Genomic DNA, 15,967 nt, shown 5'->3' with positions numbered 1-15,967 from the left:
TTGGTTCTTGCTCTACCTCTCTCATTCATTCAAGTGTATTTATTGAGCGCTTATTGTGTACAGAGCACTGTACTAAGCGCTTGGGAAGTGCAAGTTGGCAACATATAGAGATGGTCCCTACCCAACAGCGGGCTCACAGTCTAAAAGGGGGAGACAGACAATAAAACAAAACATATTAACAAAATAGAATAAATATGTACAAGTAAAATAGAGTAATAAGTACATACAAACATATATACATATATACAGGTGCTGTGGGGAGGGGAAGGAGGTAAGGCGGGGGGGAGGGGGAGGAGGGGGAGAGGAAGGAGGGAGCTCAGTTTGGGAAGGCCACTCTCAGTACCCACAGATTTTTTTTTAAAAAGAACAATATTTTATGAGGAGTCTGTTTTATTAAAATATTTTCCGCTGGATGCTGCCTGTGTTATCAGAAGTTGGTCTTGCCAGCTGGAGCTGATGACAGTTGAGAAAAACACATCCAATGGCTGTTGTGACATGACATTTAGGTCTCGAGAAGCACTGAGGCTAGAACAAGAACAGGAAGAGGTTTGGGAAAACACTGGTGTTGCACTAAAAATGTCATTGGCATTAGGGGAGACTGGGTTTGTTTTTTTCCCCTCCAAGAGTTGTTTAAAATGTGAAAAGAAAAAATAAACCCTGCACAGTGAAATGCCAAAATGTGATTCGTAGCCTCTGCTTATGGTTGAACAGCATTCTGATTTATGACTGCAAAGAACCAGTCTTCTGGTTTGCCAACCCGGTCACTTGAGCAATCCTACTCAATCATACCCAGGTCCCCTCCCATTTAATTCATACCAAATATTTAATTGGTCAGGAATTTCAAATGAGGGTTCTGGGACATCCCTGTTGGAGAGGAAGCAGACAGCATGTTGTTAGATTAAAAAACAAAAAAACAAAAAACAAAAAAGCAGAACCATGCATGAATGGCTCTGCGTAAGAGTGCCTGCTACTGTAAAATATTGGAGTTACCAATCACTGACTCCCTGCTGTTCACAAAAGGGTCATCTTTCAGTTCTTGATTTATTTGAGAAAGCAAAAAAGCTAAAGAAATGTGATTAGCTAGTCCTGTCTTATCAGACAGCAGTCTAAAAATCTGGAATTCTGTTCTTCAAAACACTCCCTTTGGCCAGCTGGACTATCACTTGTCAATTGCAAAACTATTAGATTAATCTGGACTTAGAACAGGTCAAATATCTGCATGCAAATGACATCATTCACAAAATATGTTCCTTTATGGGAATAGTTGAATTCTGGTAATGTGCAATTCTCAGTGCATTGTAAGACCCAGGACTCTGTGCAATGTGTTCCACAAGAGGGCAATCATGTTCCATCACTAAAGGAGCACAACGATCACAACTCTCTTTTAAAAAGTGGCCCAGTTATATTGGGCTGAAAATATAAACTGAATATTTCCACTAGTCTGTTCTGTCTGGGGAAAGTTTGACAATTAGCCAATTCCAGAAAACACTTTTTGGGGGACAATTTAACCTAAGCAAGCATTTCACCAAAATTAACGGCTTTCTGGGCAACATTCTCCTAAAAGAATTTACCATTATCTGGTTTGGGTTTTCACACCCACAGTATTGCCAAAAACACTTCTCTAGATACTCACATCTACACATCTATGCATAAAACTAAATACATGGCAGATAAGTGAACCTTCCATTCCTAATGGGGTATCATTTTTGGTGACAGAACTACAATTGCCTCCAGGATTTGATAAACAGTATACTGGCCTCCTGGGGCGGGTTGTATTCCATGGGCTCATTTCTCATTTAATATCTGTTGGTCCTCTATACGTTGACCAAAGACACAACCTCTATTTTGGGGCCAACCAAATGAGGGCTTCTCAGCTGCGATAACTGGCAGATCAATAATCATAATCAGTACTGACACTGAAAAGAAAATTATTCCCAGATCGCCCATGATGCCATACACATTGCACCAGGCTCACAGCATAACGTGATGATGTCGTGGGCCCAGTCAGAAGCCAAGGCCCAGCCTGTTCATCCTTACCCTGCCCACACTTGGAGCAGTTTTCCCCCAAGCCCTGTAGGAGCACAGGGCCGCAGTTCGGGTCGAGCAAGGGCCAGAGCAGTAGGCCGATCCTCCCGCTCAGGACCAAGGTCTCCAGGCTCCTCCTGGAAACACCGAGTCTCCACTCCTGAGTGCCTCAGGGTGCCTCATAGCCTTTTTCAGACTGGAAACGAAGCCTGAAGTGGGGTCAAGGAATGGATAGGGACGCAAGAAGATGTCACGGCACTTCTAGCGGCACTGCCTTGGGCCTCACCTTCCCGTACAGTGCTCTTTCCTCACTCATTTCTGAGTTCACTGTTACTCCCCAACCCCCAGACTGGAGCCCAGTTTCCAGGTCCACAACCTCAGGGGACTGAGAGACAGCAGTTCCTGGGGACAGGGCTAGGCCCTGCAGTCACTTTCTCCCCGGAGAGCCCCTTCTCACCAGGTGAAAGGGTCATTCGGGGCCTTTTCCTTCCTTATACCAGAACCACGTTTTGGTCCAGTCTACTTCCAGCATTGATCATCATCATCATACTCAATGGTTTTTATTTATTGAGTGCTTACTGTATGCAGAGCACTGTACTAAGCACTTGGGTGATTACAACACAACCGAGTTAGTAGACACATTCCCTGCTCACAACAAGCTTCTTGATCTTAATCTTCAATTGTCCCACCTCACCAATCCTGCTTCAAAATGATTACATTTGTTTATTTAAGAGCAATACTGCTAATTGTGACAATCTGCCCGGCACCAATCCAGGAAGCAGGTCTGTGGATAAATTGGGACATCCCAGCAGGGCAAAATCACCTCTAAATAACTGTTTCGGGTCCAGGATTACAAAGAAAAGCATGGGGATTTTCAAACTGAGGAAGTCTGTTGTTCTACTTCGTTCATTTCGACTTGGCTTCAGTACTCAGACCTAGGCTTGGTTACGGCCCTGTCCCAACACGCCAGGGAGCCTGGTGTAGGAAATAACCCAGAACCCTCCTCTGAGACCCGATTTAACGTCCTTTTAGTCATAATTCACAAGCTGCAGGCCAGGTGCTCTAAACTTCCAGCCTCCACCGAGGCTTTCTACAGGGCTCCTGCTGGGATGACAATTCGAATCAACAGAAGCAGACCTCTGAGGTGAACCCCTGTTCCTGGAATGACCTCCTTATGAAATGCACACCCCAGGACTCCCCAGAAAAGCCTTTCAAAGGATGGCAGGCTTCTTTGGAACAAAGCATTAGTCCTTGTGTTCATCTGGACAGAGAAGAATTTAACACAGAGATACTCACTGTTCGGGGCTGGAAACAGAGGTCCTTCGACCTTCCACGGTGATGTTGCTCTTCGGTCTCTTAACCACATGAGGTCTTGGCGGGCGCACCTACAATGCACATTAAAAACATCGCGTAGGAAAGAATGAATGGAAAAGTTTAAAGGAATAGATGCTATCCACATTAAATGCTCCTAGGAACAAATGGGAAAAGGGATTGTTTTTAGAATTCCCTATTAAGACCCTGAAGTGTTTCTTTGTCATAAAGGAGTTATCATCTAATCTGTATTAAAAAAGTTGAAACTCAGTGACCTACATGAGTCTAATGAAAGTTTCCTAGCATTGAGACCGTTAAGGCCACTTTGGTTATATGTAAGTTCTACAAGTATGTATTAAAGCTCAAATAGCATAACTGAAGTTTTTTTTTTTAAAGAAACAATGTCACTTTGCTCATTTTATGACTGGCTCAGCAGAATTTATAAACACTTTTTCTATAAACTAAAGTAAAAATGAGCCCAAAGTGGCAAGTAAGGGAATTTTTGTTGGACTTTTAAATGCTTCTTCTCAACAACACTTCCCCAGGCAGAAGATAATCAGGCCTAGAAAGGTCTGTCCATCCAAGGCCTCTATTTTGGCTCAGAGAAAAATGGTGTTAGGCATATCTGAAACAAAAACATTCAACATCGTCCAGGCCTTGCAGCTTGCCTTTGGTCTGGAATCTTGAGATGGATTTTTCCACTTTCATTCTTTAAAAGGAGAAAAATCTCTGCCCTCAGAAAAAAAGAGAAAATCCAGATTCTAACCATCCATGATCCTCATGACAAGTACTATTTATTTTCAATGCACCCCTGGACCAGGAAGGGGAAGGAACTTTGTTTTGATTTATATACATTTTTGACTCACAAATTTAAATGTGGAACAGTTTTCTCCTAACATCACATAGCAGTTACAAATACCACAACTCTACAAGTAATGTTCTGAGTGGTGGTGAAACTACACATCTTTGAAGTAGGCTGTAGAAACTTTTTCTCAACTTAAGTGGTAACAATCTCTCAATTCAGAAGAGTCTGAATTTACCAATCGAGTGTAAATGCCCTGATAGAAAATGAAGCCACCCTGTTTCCTAAACAAAAAAAGGCAAGATCAGAGAGCTCTATATAGGATTTCCTCCCCACTAACCTCCACTAAACTATCCCATTCCCCTTCAAAGTTCTTCTACAAAAATCACCTCCTCCACCTTCTTGATCATGTCACCACATCATTACACTTCTGTGTAGTTGGTTTTTCTGTGTGCTTTCTATCATTTGTAACTAATATTTAGCTCTTCTAACTGTCCACTTGGCCAATATATGTCCTCATTTGATTGTAAACCTCTCAGGGGCAGGAACTTGGAGAAGCAGCAAAGCCTAGTGGATAAAGCATGGGACTGGGAGTCAGAAGGACCTGGGTTCTAATCCCAGGTCCGCTGCATGCCTGCTGTGTGACCTTGGACAAGTCACTTCACTTCTCTGGGCCTCAGTTCCCCCATCTGTAAAATGGGGATTGAGACTGTGAGCCCTATTTGGGGCAGTGACTATGTCCAACCTGATTATCTTGTATTTATCCCAGCACTTAGTATAGTGCCTGGCACATAGTAAGTGCTTCACAAATGCTGTGTGTGTATATATATAGTATGTTCTGCAAGTGCCCAGTACAGGGCCTGGACACAATTGGCAGGTACTCTAAATTTTGTTGATAATGTACTCACTCCTTCAACCTGGAGTGTCAGAATCCCCAACAAGTACTTCTGTATGAAGCACATTCAGAAGCCCTAGGAAAAAAAAACAATCCTTTTTGGGTCTCATCTCATGCAGCCTCAGGCCTGAACAGGTCTAATCTAAGCAAACTATTTTCAAGTGGTTTGTCCAACTTGACTTGTCTTGTGAATATATTCCAGTGTTTGGACAAAGGAAGGTAAAGCCAACCTTGGTGGAACCTGCTGCCAAATTGCTTCTTTCTTATCTTTATTTTCTCTTCCAAAACTAGTGTATAGGAAATTATTGCAGTGGAAGCTCCCAACCTAAAGACTTGGAATTTCTGAGCACTCTAAACTTTAAACTCTAGCTCTACTGTAAGACAAACCCATAAATTCCCATTCCCACAGAAAGTGCTAGTGTACTATTAAGTACACTCCACATCTGGAAAATGAGACACTTTAAATCTTCATTTCAAAGAAAGCATATACAGTAGAGATGAGGGAGAAAGACACAGAGAATGGCTGCCACTGACTGGAGGAAATGAAGAGGGGAAAATGGTTTGGTAGAGGGGTGTGGGGAGAAAGGAGAAGGACATTTTTGGAAAGGTCAGGTGTTAAGGTCCAAAATACTGGCTTTCAGACAAGGCTGTGCCTCTCTACAATAAAAGCCATTTAAGAATGTGAACTTATGGCTAGAATGGAAGGATTAAGTTTGTGGCAACTTCGACTGAACTTGCAACGTGGTGAAACATGGGGAAAAGAACAACAGAGCTAATTAGACGAGCTGAGCTGTCAGAGTGCAGCTGAATGGCTCAGTGCCAACAAACAAAAGGAATGGGCTGGCAATCAGCAGGATCGATGGAGGAGACTGCTTCATTAGGGATGATAAAACAGAGCGAGGGAGAGGGAAGGGGGATAGACTGAGAGACACACAGAGAGAATGAAGCATAGAGAAAAGGAGAGGCAGAGGGGAAAGCGGGAGGGGGGTATCAGAGAGAGACGGGGAGGTGGAAGGAATGAGAAGAGACACACAGAGAAGTAAAGGAAGAACAAGAAAGGAGATGGGAGAAAGGGGGATACAGGAAAGGAGTGAGGGGGGGAAAAAGAAGGAAAACAAAACGGTTTAATTAAGCCCGAGTTGGAAGATGATGCTTAATGCTGGCTTGTCATCATGCTGTGAACACTTTCACCTTTCCAGGGGTGCCTTAGGAGAGGAAAATACAACACTGAATGGCCTCTCTGGTGTTACAGGAGGCCAGCAGCGTCTGGGGAAAAAATGCTAAGAAGGATTTTGGGTCTGCGTAAGTGGGGGGGATGTCAGGGGAAAGTTGGGAATCCAGCCAATTCCCTATTGGACTGAAAATCTAATAAATCTAAGTCGGCAGGGTTAAAAGTGTATTGAATACAAAAACACCAAGTACATTTTGATTTTAAAGGAGGGAGCAAGAGAGCAATAGCAAATTCTCAGTTTATAAAGCAACTTCACATTCAGTCCCGATGTAGCCTGTCCACCTCCCATTGCCCTTTATTGCTTTGTCTACTTTAAGTGCTTTTGTCTTATTTATAAAGAAGAAAGGGACACCCAAACCAAACTCCAAATGCCTCCCCCCCACACCCCATTCTAACTTCAGTCACCAGGTTATTTGCAACAAGACTGCTCCCAGAGAGGCTGAAAATCCTTGATGAGTGCTCCTGAGAGTCCCCAACAAAAGGGAAACATAAAAGGACTTAGAAAAACCCAGACATTTTATTTTAAACACCCAACCACTCTATTTGCTGCAGCTTTCTTCCCTTAGCATTTCTACTTCTTTTGTGTTAAAAACTAATGTCCACAAGGACCCTCTCGGGGTTGGATTCGGAAAGACTTGAACAACATGGTCCAAACCCCAGTGTGTTTTCATACTTACCCATACAGAGATTCATGTTTTTCCCCTTTCTTTCCTCCCATTTACATTTGAGGACCAAAGGGTTCCTGGCCTTGTTTTAGGTCCTTTGGGGAAAAGGAACAGAACATGTAGATTTCCTCCAGTCCTACTGCAATGCAAGGCTTCTCCCCATCATTTCCTTATCATTCCAGGTGCCTTCCTTCACCTCTGCAATAGGAATGTGTGTGGTGGTGGGGCAACAAAAGAAATACCAAACCTACCGTGGTAACAGGAAATTAACAATGCAAGGAATAGCTGATAGAATCCCAGGAAGAATAAATGCTTCTAGAGATATTTAAATGAGCCATTTTTTTTTCCCAAAGAATCTTGCATTCCATTGTTAACTGAAACGTTTTTTCTTACAATGTGAATACTTTTAACCTTTCCCCAATCATGCACGGTACTGCGGTAGTTGATGGGACATGACTGGATCGTACTGCGGTTGTTGATGGGACATGACTAGATCACACAGTGACATAAATATGGGCTACATATTAGGCTGGAAAGATGAAATAGAGACATCATTCCTGGTAACCTAAACTATTTCAGTTGAAGCCATGGGAAGCAGCATGGCATAGTGGATAGAGCATGGGTCTGGAAATCAGAAGGTCATGGGTTCGAATCCCGGCTCCAACACTTGTCTGCTGTGTGACCTTGGGCAGGTCTCTTCACTTCACCTCCTTGGGGCTCAGTTACCTCATCTGTAAAATGGGGATTGAGACTGTGAGCCCCATGAGATCTCCTTCCTTCTCTCAAGTGCTACTCCAGCCACCTGTGCTTCTGACCCCATTCCCTCTCATCTTATGAAATCTCTAGCCCTGTCCCTCCTCCCCTCCTTAACTTCCATCTTCAACTGCTCACTCTCCACTGGTTCCTTCCCCTCTGCCTTCAAATATGCCCATGTCTCCCCCATCCTAAAAAAACCCTCTCTTGGCCCCACCTCCCCTTCTAGGTATCGCCCTATCTCCCTTCTACCATTCCTTTCCAAACTCCTTGAATGAGTCTTCTATACCCGCTGCCTCGAATTCCTCAATGCCAACTCTCTCTTCGACCCCCTCCAATCTGGCTTCCATCCCCTACAATCCACCGAAACTGCCCTCTCAAATGTCACCAATGACCCCCTGCTTGCCAAATCCCACAGCTCCTATTCCATCCTAATCCTCCTCAACCTCTCAGCTGCCTTTGACACCGTGGACCACCCCCTTCTCCTCAACATGCTATCCAACCTTGGCTTCACAGACTCCATCCTCTCCTGGTTCTCCTCTTATCTCTCCGGCCATTCATTCTCAGTCTCCTTTGCATGCTCCTCCTCCCCCTCCCATCCCCTTACTGTAGGGGTTCCTCAAGGGTCAGTTCTTGGTCCCCTTCTGTTCTCTATCTAAACTCACTCCCTTGGTGAATTCATTCACTCCATGGCTTCAACTATCATCTCTATGCTGATGACACCCAAATCTACAACTCTGCCCCTGCTCTCTCCCTCCCTTCAGGCTCGTATCTCCTCCTGCCTTCAGGACATCTCCATCTGGATGTCTGCCTGCCATCTAAAACTCAATATGTCCAAGACTGAACTCCTTATCTTCCTTCCCAAACCCTGCCCTCTCCCTGACTTTCCCGTCACTGTAGACGGCACTATCACCCTTCCCATCTCACAAACCCGCAAACTTGGTGTCATCCTCAACTCTGCTCTCTTGTTAACCCCTCACATCCAATCCATCACCAAAACCTGCCAGTCTCACCTCCGCAACATCGCCAAGATCTGCCCTTCCCTCTCCATCCGAACTGCTACCTTGCTGGTTCAATCTCTCATCCTTTCCCGACTGGTTTACTGCATCAGCCTCCTCTCTGATCTCCCATCCTCCTGTCTCTCCCCACTTCAGTCTATACTTCATGCTGCTGCCCGGATCCTCTTTGTGCAGAAATGCTCTAGGCATGTTACTCCCCTTCTCAAAAATCTCCAATGGCTGCCAGCCAACCTACACATCAAGCAAAAACTCCTAACTCTCAGCTTCAAGGCTCTCCATCACCTGGTCCCCTCCTACCTGACCTTACTTCTCTCCTTCTACAGCCCAGCCTGCAACCTCCACTCCTCTGCCGCTAACCTCCTCACTGTACCTCATTCTCGCCTGTCCCACCGTTGACCCCCGGCCCACATCAATCAATCAATCAATCAATCAATCGTATTTATTGAGCACTTACTATGTGCATAGCACTGTACTAAGCGCTTGGGAAGTACAAATTGGCATCACATAGAGACAGTCCCTACCCAACAGTGGGCTCACAGTCTAAAAGGGGCTCACATCCTCCCCCTGGCCTGAAATGCCCTCCCTCCGCACATCCGCCAATCTAGGTCTCTTCCTCCCTTCAAAGCCCTACTGAGAGCTAACCTCCTCCAGGAGGCCTTCCCAGACTGAGCCCCCTTTTTCTTCTCTTCCTCTCCATCCCCCCGCCCTACCTCCTTCCCCTCCCCACAGCACCTGTATATATGTTTGTACAGATTTATTACTCTAATTATTTTACTTGTACATATTTACTATTCTATTTATTTTATTTATTTTGTTAATGATGTGCATCTAGCTTTATTTCTATTTATTCTGACAACTTGACACCTGTCCACATCTTTTGTTTTGTTGTCTGTCTCCCCACTTCTAGACTGTGAGCCCGTTGCTGGGTAGGGACCATCTCTATATGTTTCCCACTTGTAGTTCCCAAGCACTTAGTACAGTGCTCTGCACACAGTAAGCGCTCAATAAATACGATTGAATGAATGAATGAATGAATGCGGGACAGGGACTGTGTTGACCTGATTTGCTTGTAACAACTACCCTAGCACTTAGTACAGTGCCTGGCACACAGTAACTGCTTAACAAATACCACGATTATTATTCTGCATCATGGCCAGTGAAATCTCCCCAAGAAATATGAAGTGTGCTGTTTTTGCTAAGAACCAACCAAGTGGAATCAATCAACCAATCAATGGCATTTATTGGGCACTTACTGTATGCAAGGCACTGAACTAAGCACTTGAGGGAGTACAATGCAACAAAATTGAACCACCAAAAGCTTCTGGAACACTTTGACTTAGGGAAAACCTGAAGAGAGAACTTAATCTCCCAAAATATGATGTTAAACCAACCCAAAAGGATCGCCCTCTATCCCCAAAACATTCTTGGCTACAATACACAGTAGATCAATCATATTTTACACCCTTAGAACATATATGGACACCCATATATAGATATATATGCATACACACACACACACACATATATATGCATATATATGCAAATCCATACATATATTACACACTCACACACATATATATCTATATATATACACACATAAAAGAAAATAAATTTATAGCATTTGCACCGCTGAAAACTAAATACCCACACAAGAGAGCAAACAGATAGGCCATCTCCATGGACACTTAGAACATGCACTGAAGGTTAAAAAACAGGCAAACAGGAGTAAACCTGGTTGTTTGAAGAATCTAAAGGTCTAAGGGAGGCTAGATTGGAAAACTTGCATTGGCTAAGGAAGCACAGACAATACTGTCCTGCAATGGAACTAGGTAAGCTGGACAAAAACCTTTGCTAGAATGACAAACTATTGGGGTCTGTGGCTACATTATCCACTAGCTTAAACAATTAATGTGTCAATTGATGTCCTTCGGTAAATAACGGTTACTGCTGTAGTTCTAGTAGATTCCATTTTTAAGGCACCTGCCATACTTAATATGATAGTGTGGTTACAAATCTGTGTTTAAATAGAAAACTGCTTAGACAACATTTTCATGCTGAAAATAGGTACTGTTCTGAAGAATATTTTTGCAGAGCACTTGCTTCAAAGACGGGTGCGGTTTTTCCTCCTAGATTGCAGCGATTTCAATATGTTCATAGTGCATCACCATTTGAAGGGTCTTCATTTAGCATCTCAAATGAACCTCCTGTCCTCTAGGTAGGGCCAGGAGTGGAACAAAGACCTGCCTGCACTTGAGAAAACTTATTCTTCTTGGAATTAGTCTCCTTTCTCTGGGCAGGGACATTACAGGCTTTTCCAAACCAAGATTAGGTAAAAAGGAATACCTTCCCACTACAAATTTAGTGCAGAGCTTTAAAAGCTCAGGGGCGAAAAAAAAAAAAATGGACCCACGCTTGTGATCTGCTTTCAGTAATCCATGCACTTAAAAATACCACACCCCAAAGCACCAGCCCTCTAAAGGATCTGATCTGCAAGTTGCAGAATCTGTCCAAAAAGGGAGAGAAAATAAGCAGAAAATGCAAGTTTAGGGTGGTGCCACGCAGAGAGGATGGGAGTTGAAGAGCACAATTCCCACTTTTTTTTGCAAGACTGGAGAATCCAAACCCCCAGGGTTTAGTAATGCTGTTAAGAGAGCAGTTTAGGCAGTAAGCTGCGGCAGGGTGGCGAAATCACCGACTACTCACGGGCCTAGCTGAGCGCTGTATCTTTGGAGGAGGCGGCCGAGGAGGGCGGAGTCTTTGATGCTGCATTAAAGTGGAAACTTAAACATCAGTACACACCAGGAGCAGTTAATAACTATGTCCACACTCTGCCCAATGAAGAACATTTGGTTTTGCAATCTATACAACATGATAGGTCTTTCCCACTGAAACCAACACTCTTATACTATATTCCCATCAGTCCCATTCCAAAACACCCCAAACTTGACAGTGAAACATCAGATCTTTAAAGTCTCTCCCCTGCCCAAGAAACTAATAGTAAGTAAAGTCCACATCTCATATTCCAGTAAATCAATACATCAGACCTAAGTCATCTGTTACAACAAATAGAAAAAAAGAAAAATCTTCCAAAACAGTTATATGCTAAGACTTTCAAATTTTACTTAGAACCAGTTATGGTGAGTCAGGATGCAGTAAAATTTTGGCAGTCTTATAGTTTGGTTTGGCAAAGCTCTAGTTTAAAAACTCTGCAAGGCACCTTAAGTGATACTCTGTCATTTAGTGATCAGAACTAAAACTGGAAGCCAGAGTTTTTGGGTTCTGCTAATTTAGCCTCGCATCCATTGCCTGGGCAAGTTCCCCAGACTCTCAGCTTCCTATCTACTCCGTGAAGATTGGGCATGAGGATCCTGGGAAGTTTCAAACCCACAGAGTGTTTGGAAATCACCTAAGAAGTTAGGCAGCTCCAACACCCAAATGGCAGAAAACTTCTGCCAGAAAAGCTCTACTATAATTCACGTGAGACTGCTGAATAAAATGAGAGCTGAGAGACACACTTCTATGGGCACTCTTTAGTCTACACTAATTTCAGCAAATTCGGCATAATTCAGATGACATGTAAAATCCTTCCAATTTAACAAACTACTCGAGGCAGTAGTATCACTGCCGAATGATCTGGGTACCACAATTCACCTGCTGCACTTGGGGAAGTGATTTGTTTAGAATCCACACTCCCTAACGAGAGAAATTTGGGTGAATATGTTGGAAGCCTTCCCATCTTCAGTGTTGTTAGTGGTGGAGTAGAAGCCAACTGCAAACTTACTCAATCTTCCCCCAAACTGAATGACAAAGGCAACAAGGGAGAGAGCTAGAGACCACACAGCTTCCAAGGATTAGCTCTTGGCTAGATGGTCAATACATCGATTGAAGGCCTTCCACAGATGGTAGTGGTGAACCTCACCTCTCTACTGTTATTACTCGCAAGAAATACTTGTCCAAGGGAATGAGTGACAAGATTGGCTAGCACAATATCCAATCAATAAACCTTCCTTTCCAAGTATAGCCAAGGCCAGAAAGAACACATATCAGGCCCCATTACAACATACAGCTTTTCCCTAGAATCAACAGTCAAGGCCGAGCTACCAGTTTGAAGACTGTTATCTCCTTGACCTCGTTCCTGTGTTAAGTAGCAACAGCTGTTCAGAGAAGCAGAGGAACGGAAACTGAGAAGTAGAAATGACTTCTCCCATTCCCACTCACTGAAAAACAGGCAGGGCATTCCGTTCAGCAGTTTATAATTCAGGAAGGATGAGACCAACTAAAATGCCCATTCAAGAATGGGCTCCAGAATTTTGTGAGACTTTAGGAGATGAAGGTGACACAGCAGACTAAAGAATATCAGTATTACTGAACCTGGAGATGAGTGCCATGTAAAACCAGGCATCACACTCACTTTTCCCTACAGCAAAATATCTATTCCAGTTTTAGAGCTCTTGCCATTAGAGCTTGTCTTCAATAATTTTGCTCTTTGCTGATTATTGAAGATACCCTAGGTTTGTGTTTGCTTCTTACATTAAGGATCAATTTGAAGATACTGTGAGTTTGTTGTTCCTTACATTTTGAAGCATTGTTAATTTACGATTGGTTTTACTGTTTATTTCTTATATTCTGAAGTGGTTTGTGCTTTTTACATTTTAGAAGCAACTGCTGGGCCCTGGAATCCTGGGTGGCTGGGCTCTGGGCCGGTCCATTCCATTTTATCTGGTTTTGCCAAAAGGAGCTCCCCAAGCTGTGTGAATCCCAAACCTGGGCTCAAGCACTGGAAGTGGTCCTGCTAGATTGTAAGCTTGGTGTGGGCAGGGAATGTGTCTACAGACTCTGTTGTATTGCACTCTCCCAAGTGCTTAGTACAGTGCTCTGCAGACAGTAAATGCTCAATAAATACCATTGACTGATTGAGCTTAGAGTTCTTTTCAGGGTGGTAACAGCAGCCACTTGAACAACTGCACTCAAGAAAAGCTGCATACACTATGAGGACTTTGGTGCTGCCCTGTGGTTCTTCCCAGCCTGAGACAGCTGTAAAAGGGAAGCTGTGAAGCAAATTGTGGGTTACTGATCCCTTTTTTGACCTTGGCTGACCTTAGCTTTGTTCCGAACTCGGTTCCAACCCTGACAGCAGATTGAGCCTTCTGGGACTTTACTAGGTCTATATGCCAATATGTCCTCACTTTGCTTTAGGTCTGCCTTTCCCTGTAGCTTTCCTCTTCTTCTCCATTCCCATCACCCCATCACTTAATTCGAAGTTGCTGATTACCTTCTACCTCAATTTGTTTTCTTTCTTTTTCTGTTTGGCCAGCTCCCCTCATTTCATTCTCAAGCCCATGGGTGTATGCATGAATATGGACCGATGCACTGCTTTTAAACATTTTTACCAAATAACTGGTTTGCTATGTTGGGATCTAAGCTTGTTGCTGTGTGTGATGGGGGGAAAAACCCACCTGGTTTGCTAAACTGAGTAGATTTCCCAATTCTCCCAACTTTGCTTTGTTATAATGTAACTGGTCTGCATTTTGCAATTCCCACTTCTCATCCTGAGAAAAATCAGAAAATTGGGGTCTGCTAAATTCTGGCTTTGCCCATTACTCCATTCTTCGCTGATGACTCTTTCCTCTTGGTGTGGTGCGGACAAGTATGATGTCTCCTCAGGTTGAATATGCTAGCAAGTAGCACATAAACATGATCTCAGGACAAAATGGTGGGATCCTGTTTTAATTACCCAGGTGTCTGCTAGTTAACAGATTTAAGCATAACCCCTCAGGAATCTCATGTTCCAGGGTAGGGTGTCCTAGTAATTAGTTCATATGATCTTCTTTCCTCCTTTAATCCCAGTGGAAGGGTAATTTAAGACACACCACTGTGATTTCTTCTCTTCCCCTTTTGTTTCCACCTTCAAAGATGTCACTCCTCTCTATTCTGAGATTATTTTGTGAAGACCCAACCTGCCTCCTTTGGTTTCCTCTCTAGAGGCTACAGGGTTGCTATCCTGGTGGGAAGAACACTTCCAAATTTCAGTGAGGACAGGTTGGGGGACCCTGATTACCCTACTATTTTGAATGGATTTCTCATTCATCATACAAATCTTATTTATTTTTTTTGTCATCATAGGAACATCCACTCCACATTCCTCTCTCTATGGCATATTTGATTTCCCACACATTGAGCCTCATAGTGTTCGCAGACATAATTTAGAAGAGTCATGTTTCCCCATAACCTCCATCATTCCCAGTTGGAGCTGAGGAATCCAACTGGGAAGCCACACGATGGGAGGTTTTCTGTGGCTCCTCTAGTGGGAATCAGCAGGAGCAGCATGGACTAGTGCGTAGAGTATGGGCCTGTTAATCAGAAGGACCTGGGTTCTAATCCTAACTCCACCACTTGTTTGCTGTGAAACCTTGGGCAAGTCACTTCACTTCTCTGAGCCTCAGTTACCTCATCTGTAAAATCTGTTAAGACTGTAAGCCCCATGTGGGACAGGGACTGTGTCCAACCTGATTAGCTTGTATCTACCCCAGAGTTTAGAACAATGTTTGACCCAGCCCGTTGTTGGGTAGGGACCACCTCTATATGTTGCTGACTTGTACTCCCCAAGTGCTTAGTACAGTGCTCTGCACACAGTAAGTGCTCAATAAATATGATTGAATGAGTGAATGAACATAGTAACTGCTTAAGAAATATCATCACCATCATCATCAATCAGTGGAAAACTACAAGATAATGGCAGCAGCTTTGGTTCACTTGAGGTCATAATTTAAAAAAAAATAAACAAAAGGGAAAACCCATCCAAACAAAGTCTTTGGGTACCTCCTGGCAAGTATTTAAGGACCCACTTTTGCAAGGCATTATTTAGAGTGAGTATTATGAGGACAACATCCTGAACAGAGCCCTAGACTCGATCCCCAGGATGGCTTCTGTGCCTTTGCCTCGCAGGGAGAGTGGATCAGCTTGGGGAGGGAAGCTTACTGCTCCCTGAAAGGTATATTCCCAAGATCTGAGTCTTCATGGCTACAAGGAAGCACCTCATCTTAATAGTTTTCCTTTGGACACCAAATGAAACAAAAACTGAGATTCAGCAGTCAGGTAGGTCTGCGCCTGTCTTCATCCTGACAAATAACCAGTGTGGCTAAATCAATGTTGGAAAGCACAACATGAACACAACTGAGGAAGGGCACTAAAAAGTAATTGACACGGAGGTCTACCAGAAGATAACAGTTATTTGCCCTTTGCCAGTGCTTCATTTTTAATGTTGGT

At 43.6% G+C, this 15,967-nt stretch overlaps 1 protein-coding gene across 4 annotated transcripts in view; it reads right to left on the bottom strand.

The window, feature by feature from the left end:
- The window catches only part of DENND1A (DENN domain containing 1A), a 514,969-nt gene that overhangs the window by 23,508 nt on the left and 475,494 nt on the right, over positions 1 to 15,967 (bottom strand). For all 4 annotated transcript variants that reach the window (XM_038744796.1, XM_038744798.1, XM_038744797.1 and 1 more), the window contains exon 20: positions 3,322 to 3,410. In XM_038744796.1, coding sequence (XP_038600724.1) covers positions 3,322 to 3,410 — 89 coding nt within the window. The remainder of the gene's footprint in view (positions 1 to 3,321; positions 3,411 to 15,967) is intronic.

Source organism: Tachyglossus aculeatus, chromosome 4 (genome assembly GCF_015852505.1).
Source record: "Tachyglossus aculeatus isolate mTacAcu1 chromosome 4, mTacAcu1.pri, whole genome shotgun sequence".
Taxonomy (NCBI): domain Eukaryota; kingdom Metazoa; phylum Chordata; class Mammalia; order Monotremata; family Tachyglossidae; genus Tachyglossus; species Tachyglossus aculeatus.
The sequence above is the reverse complement of the archived record's forward strand: the minus strand, read 5'-3'. Positions and strand labels throughout refer to the sequence as shown.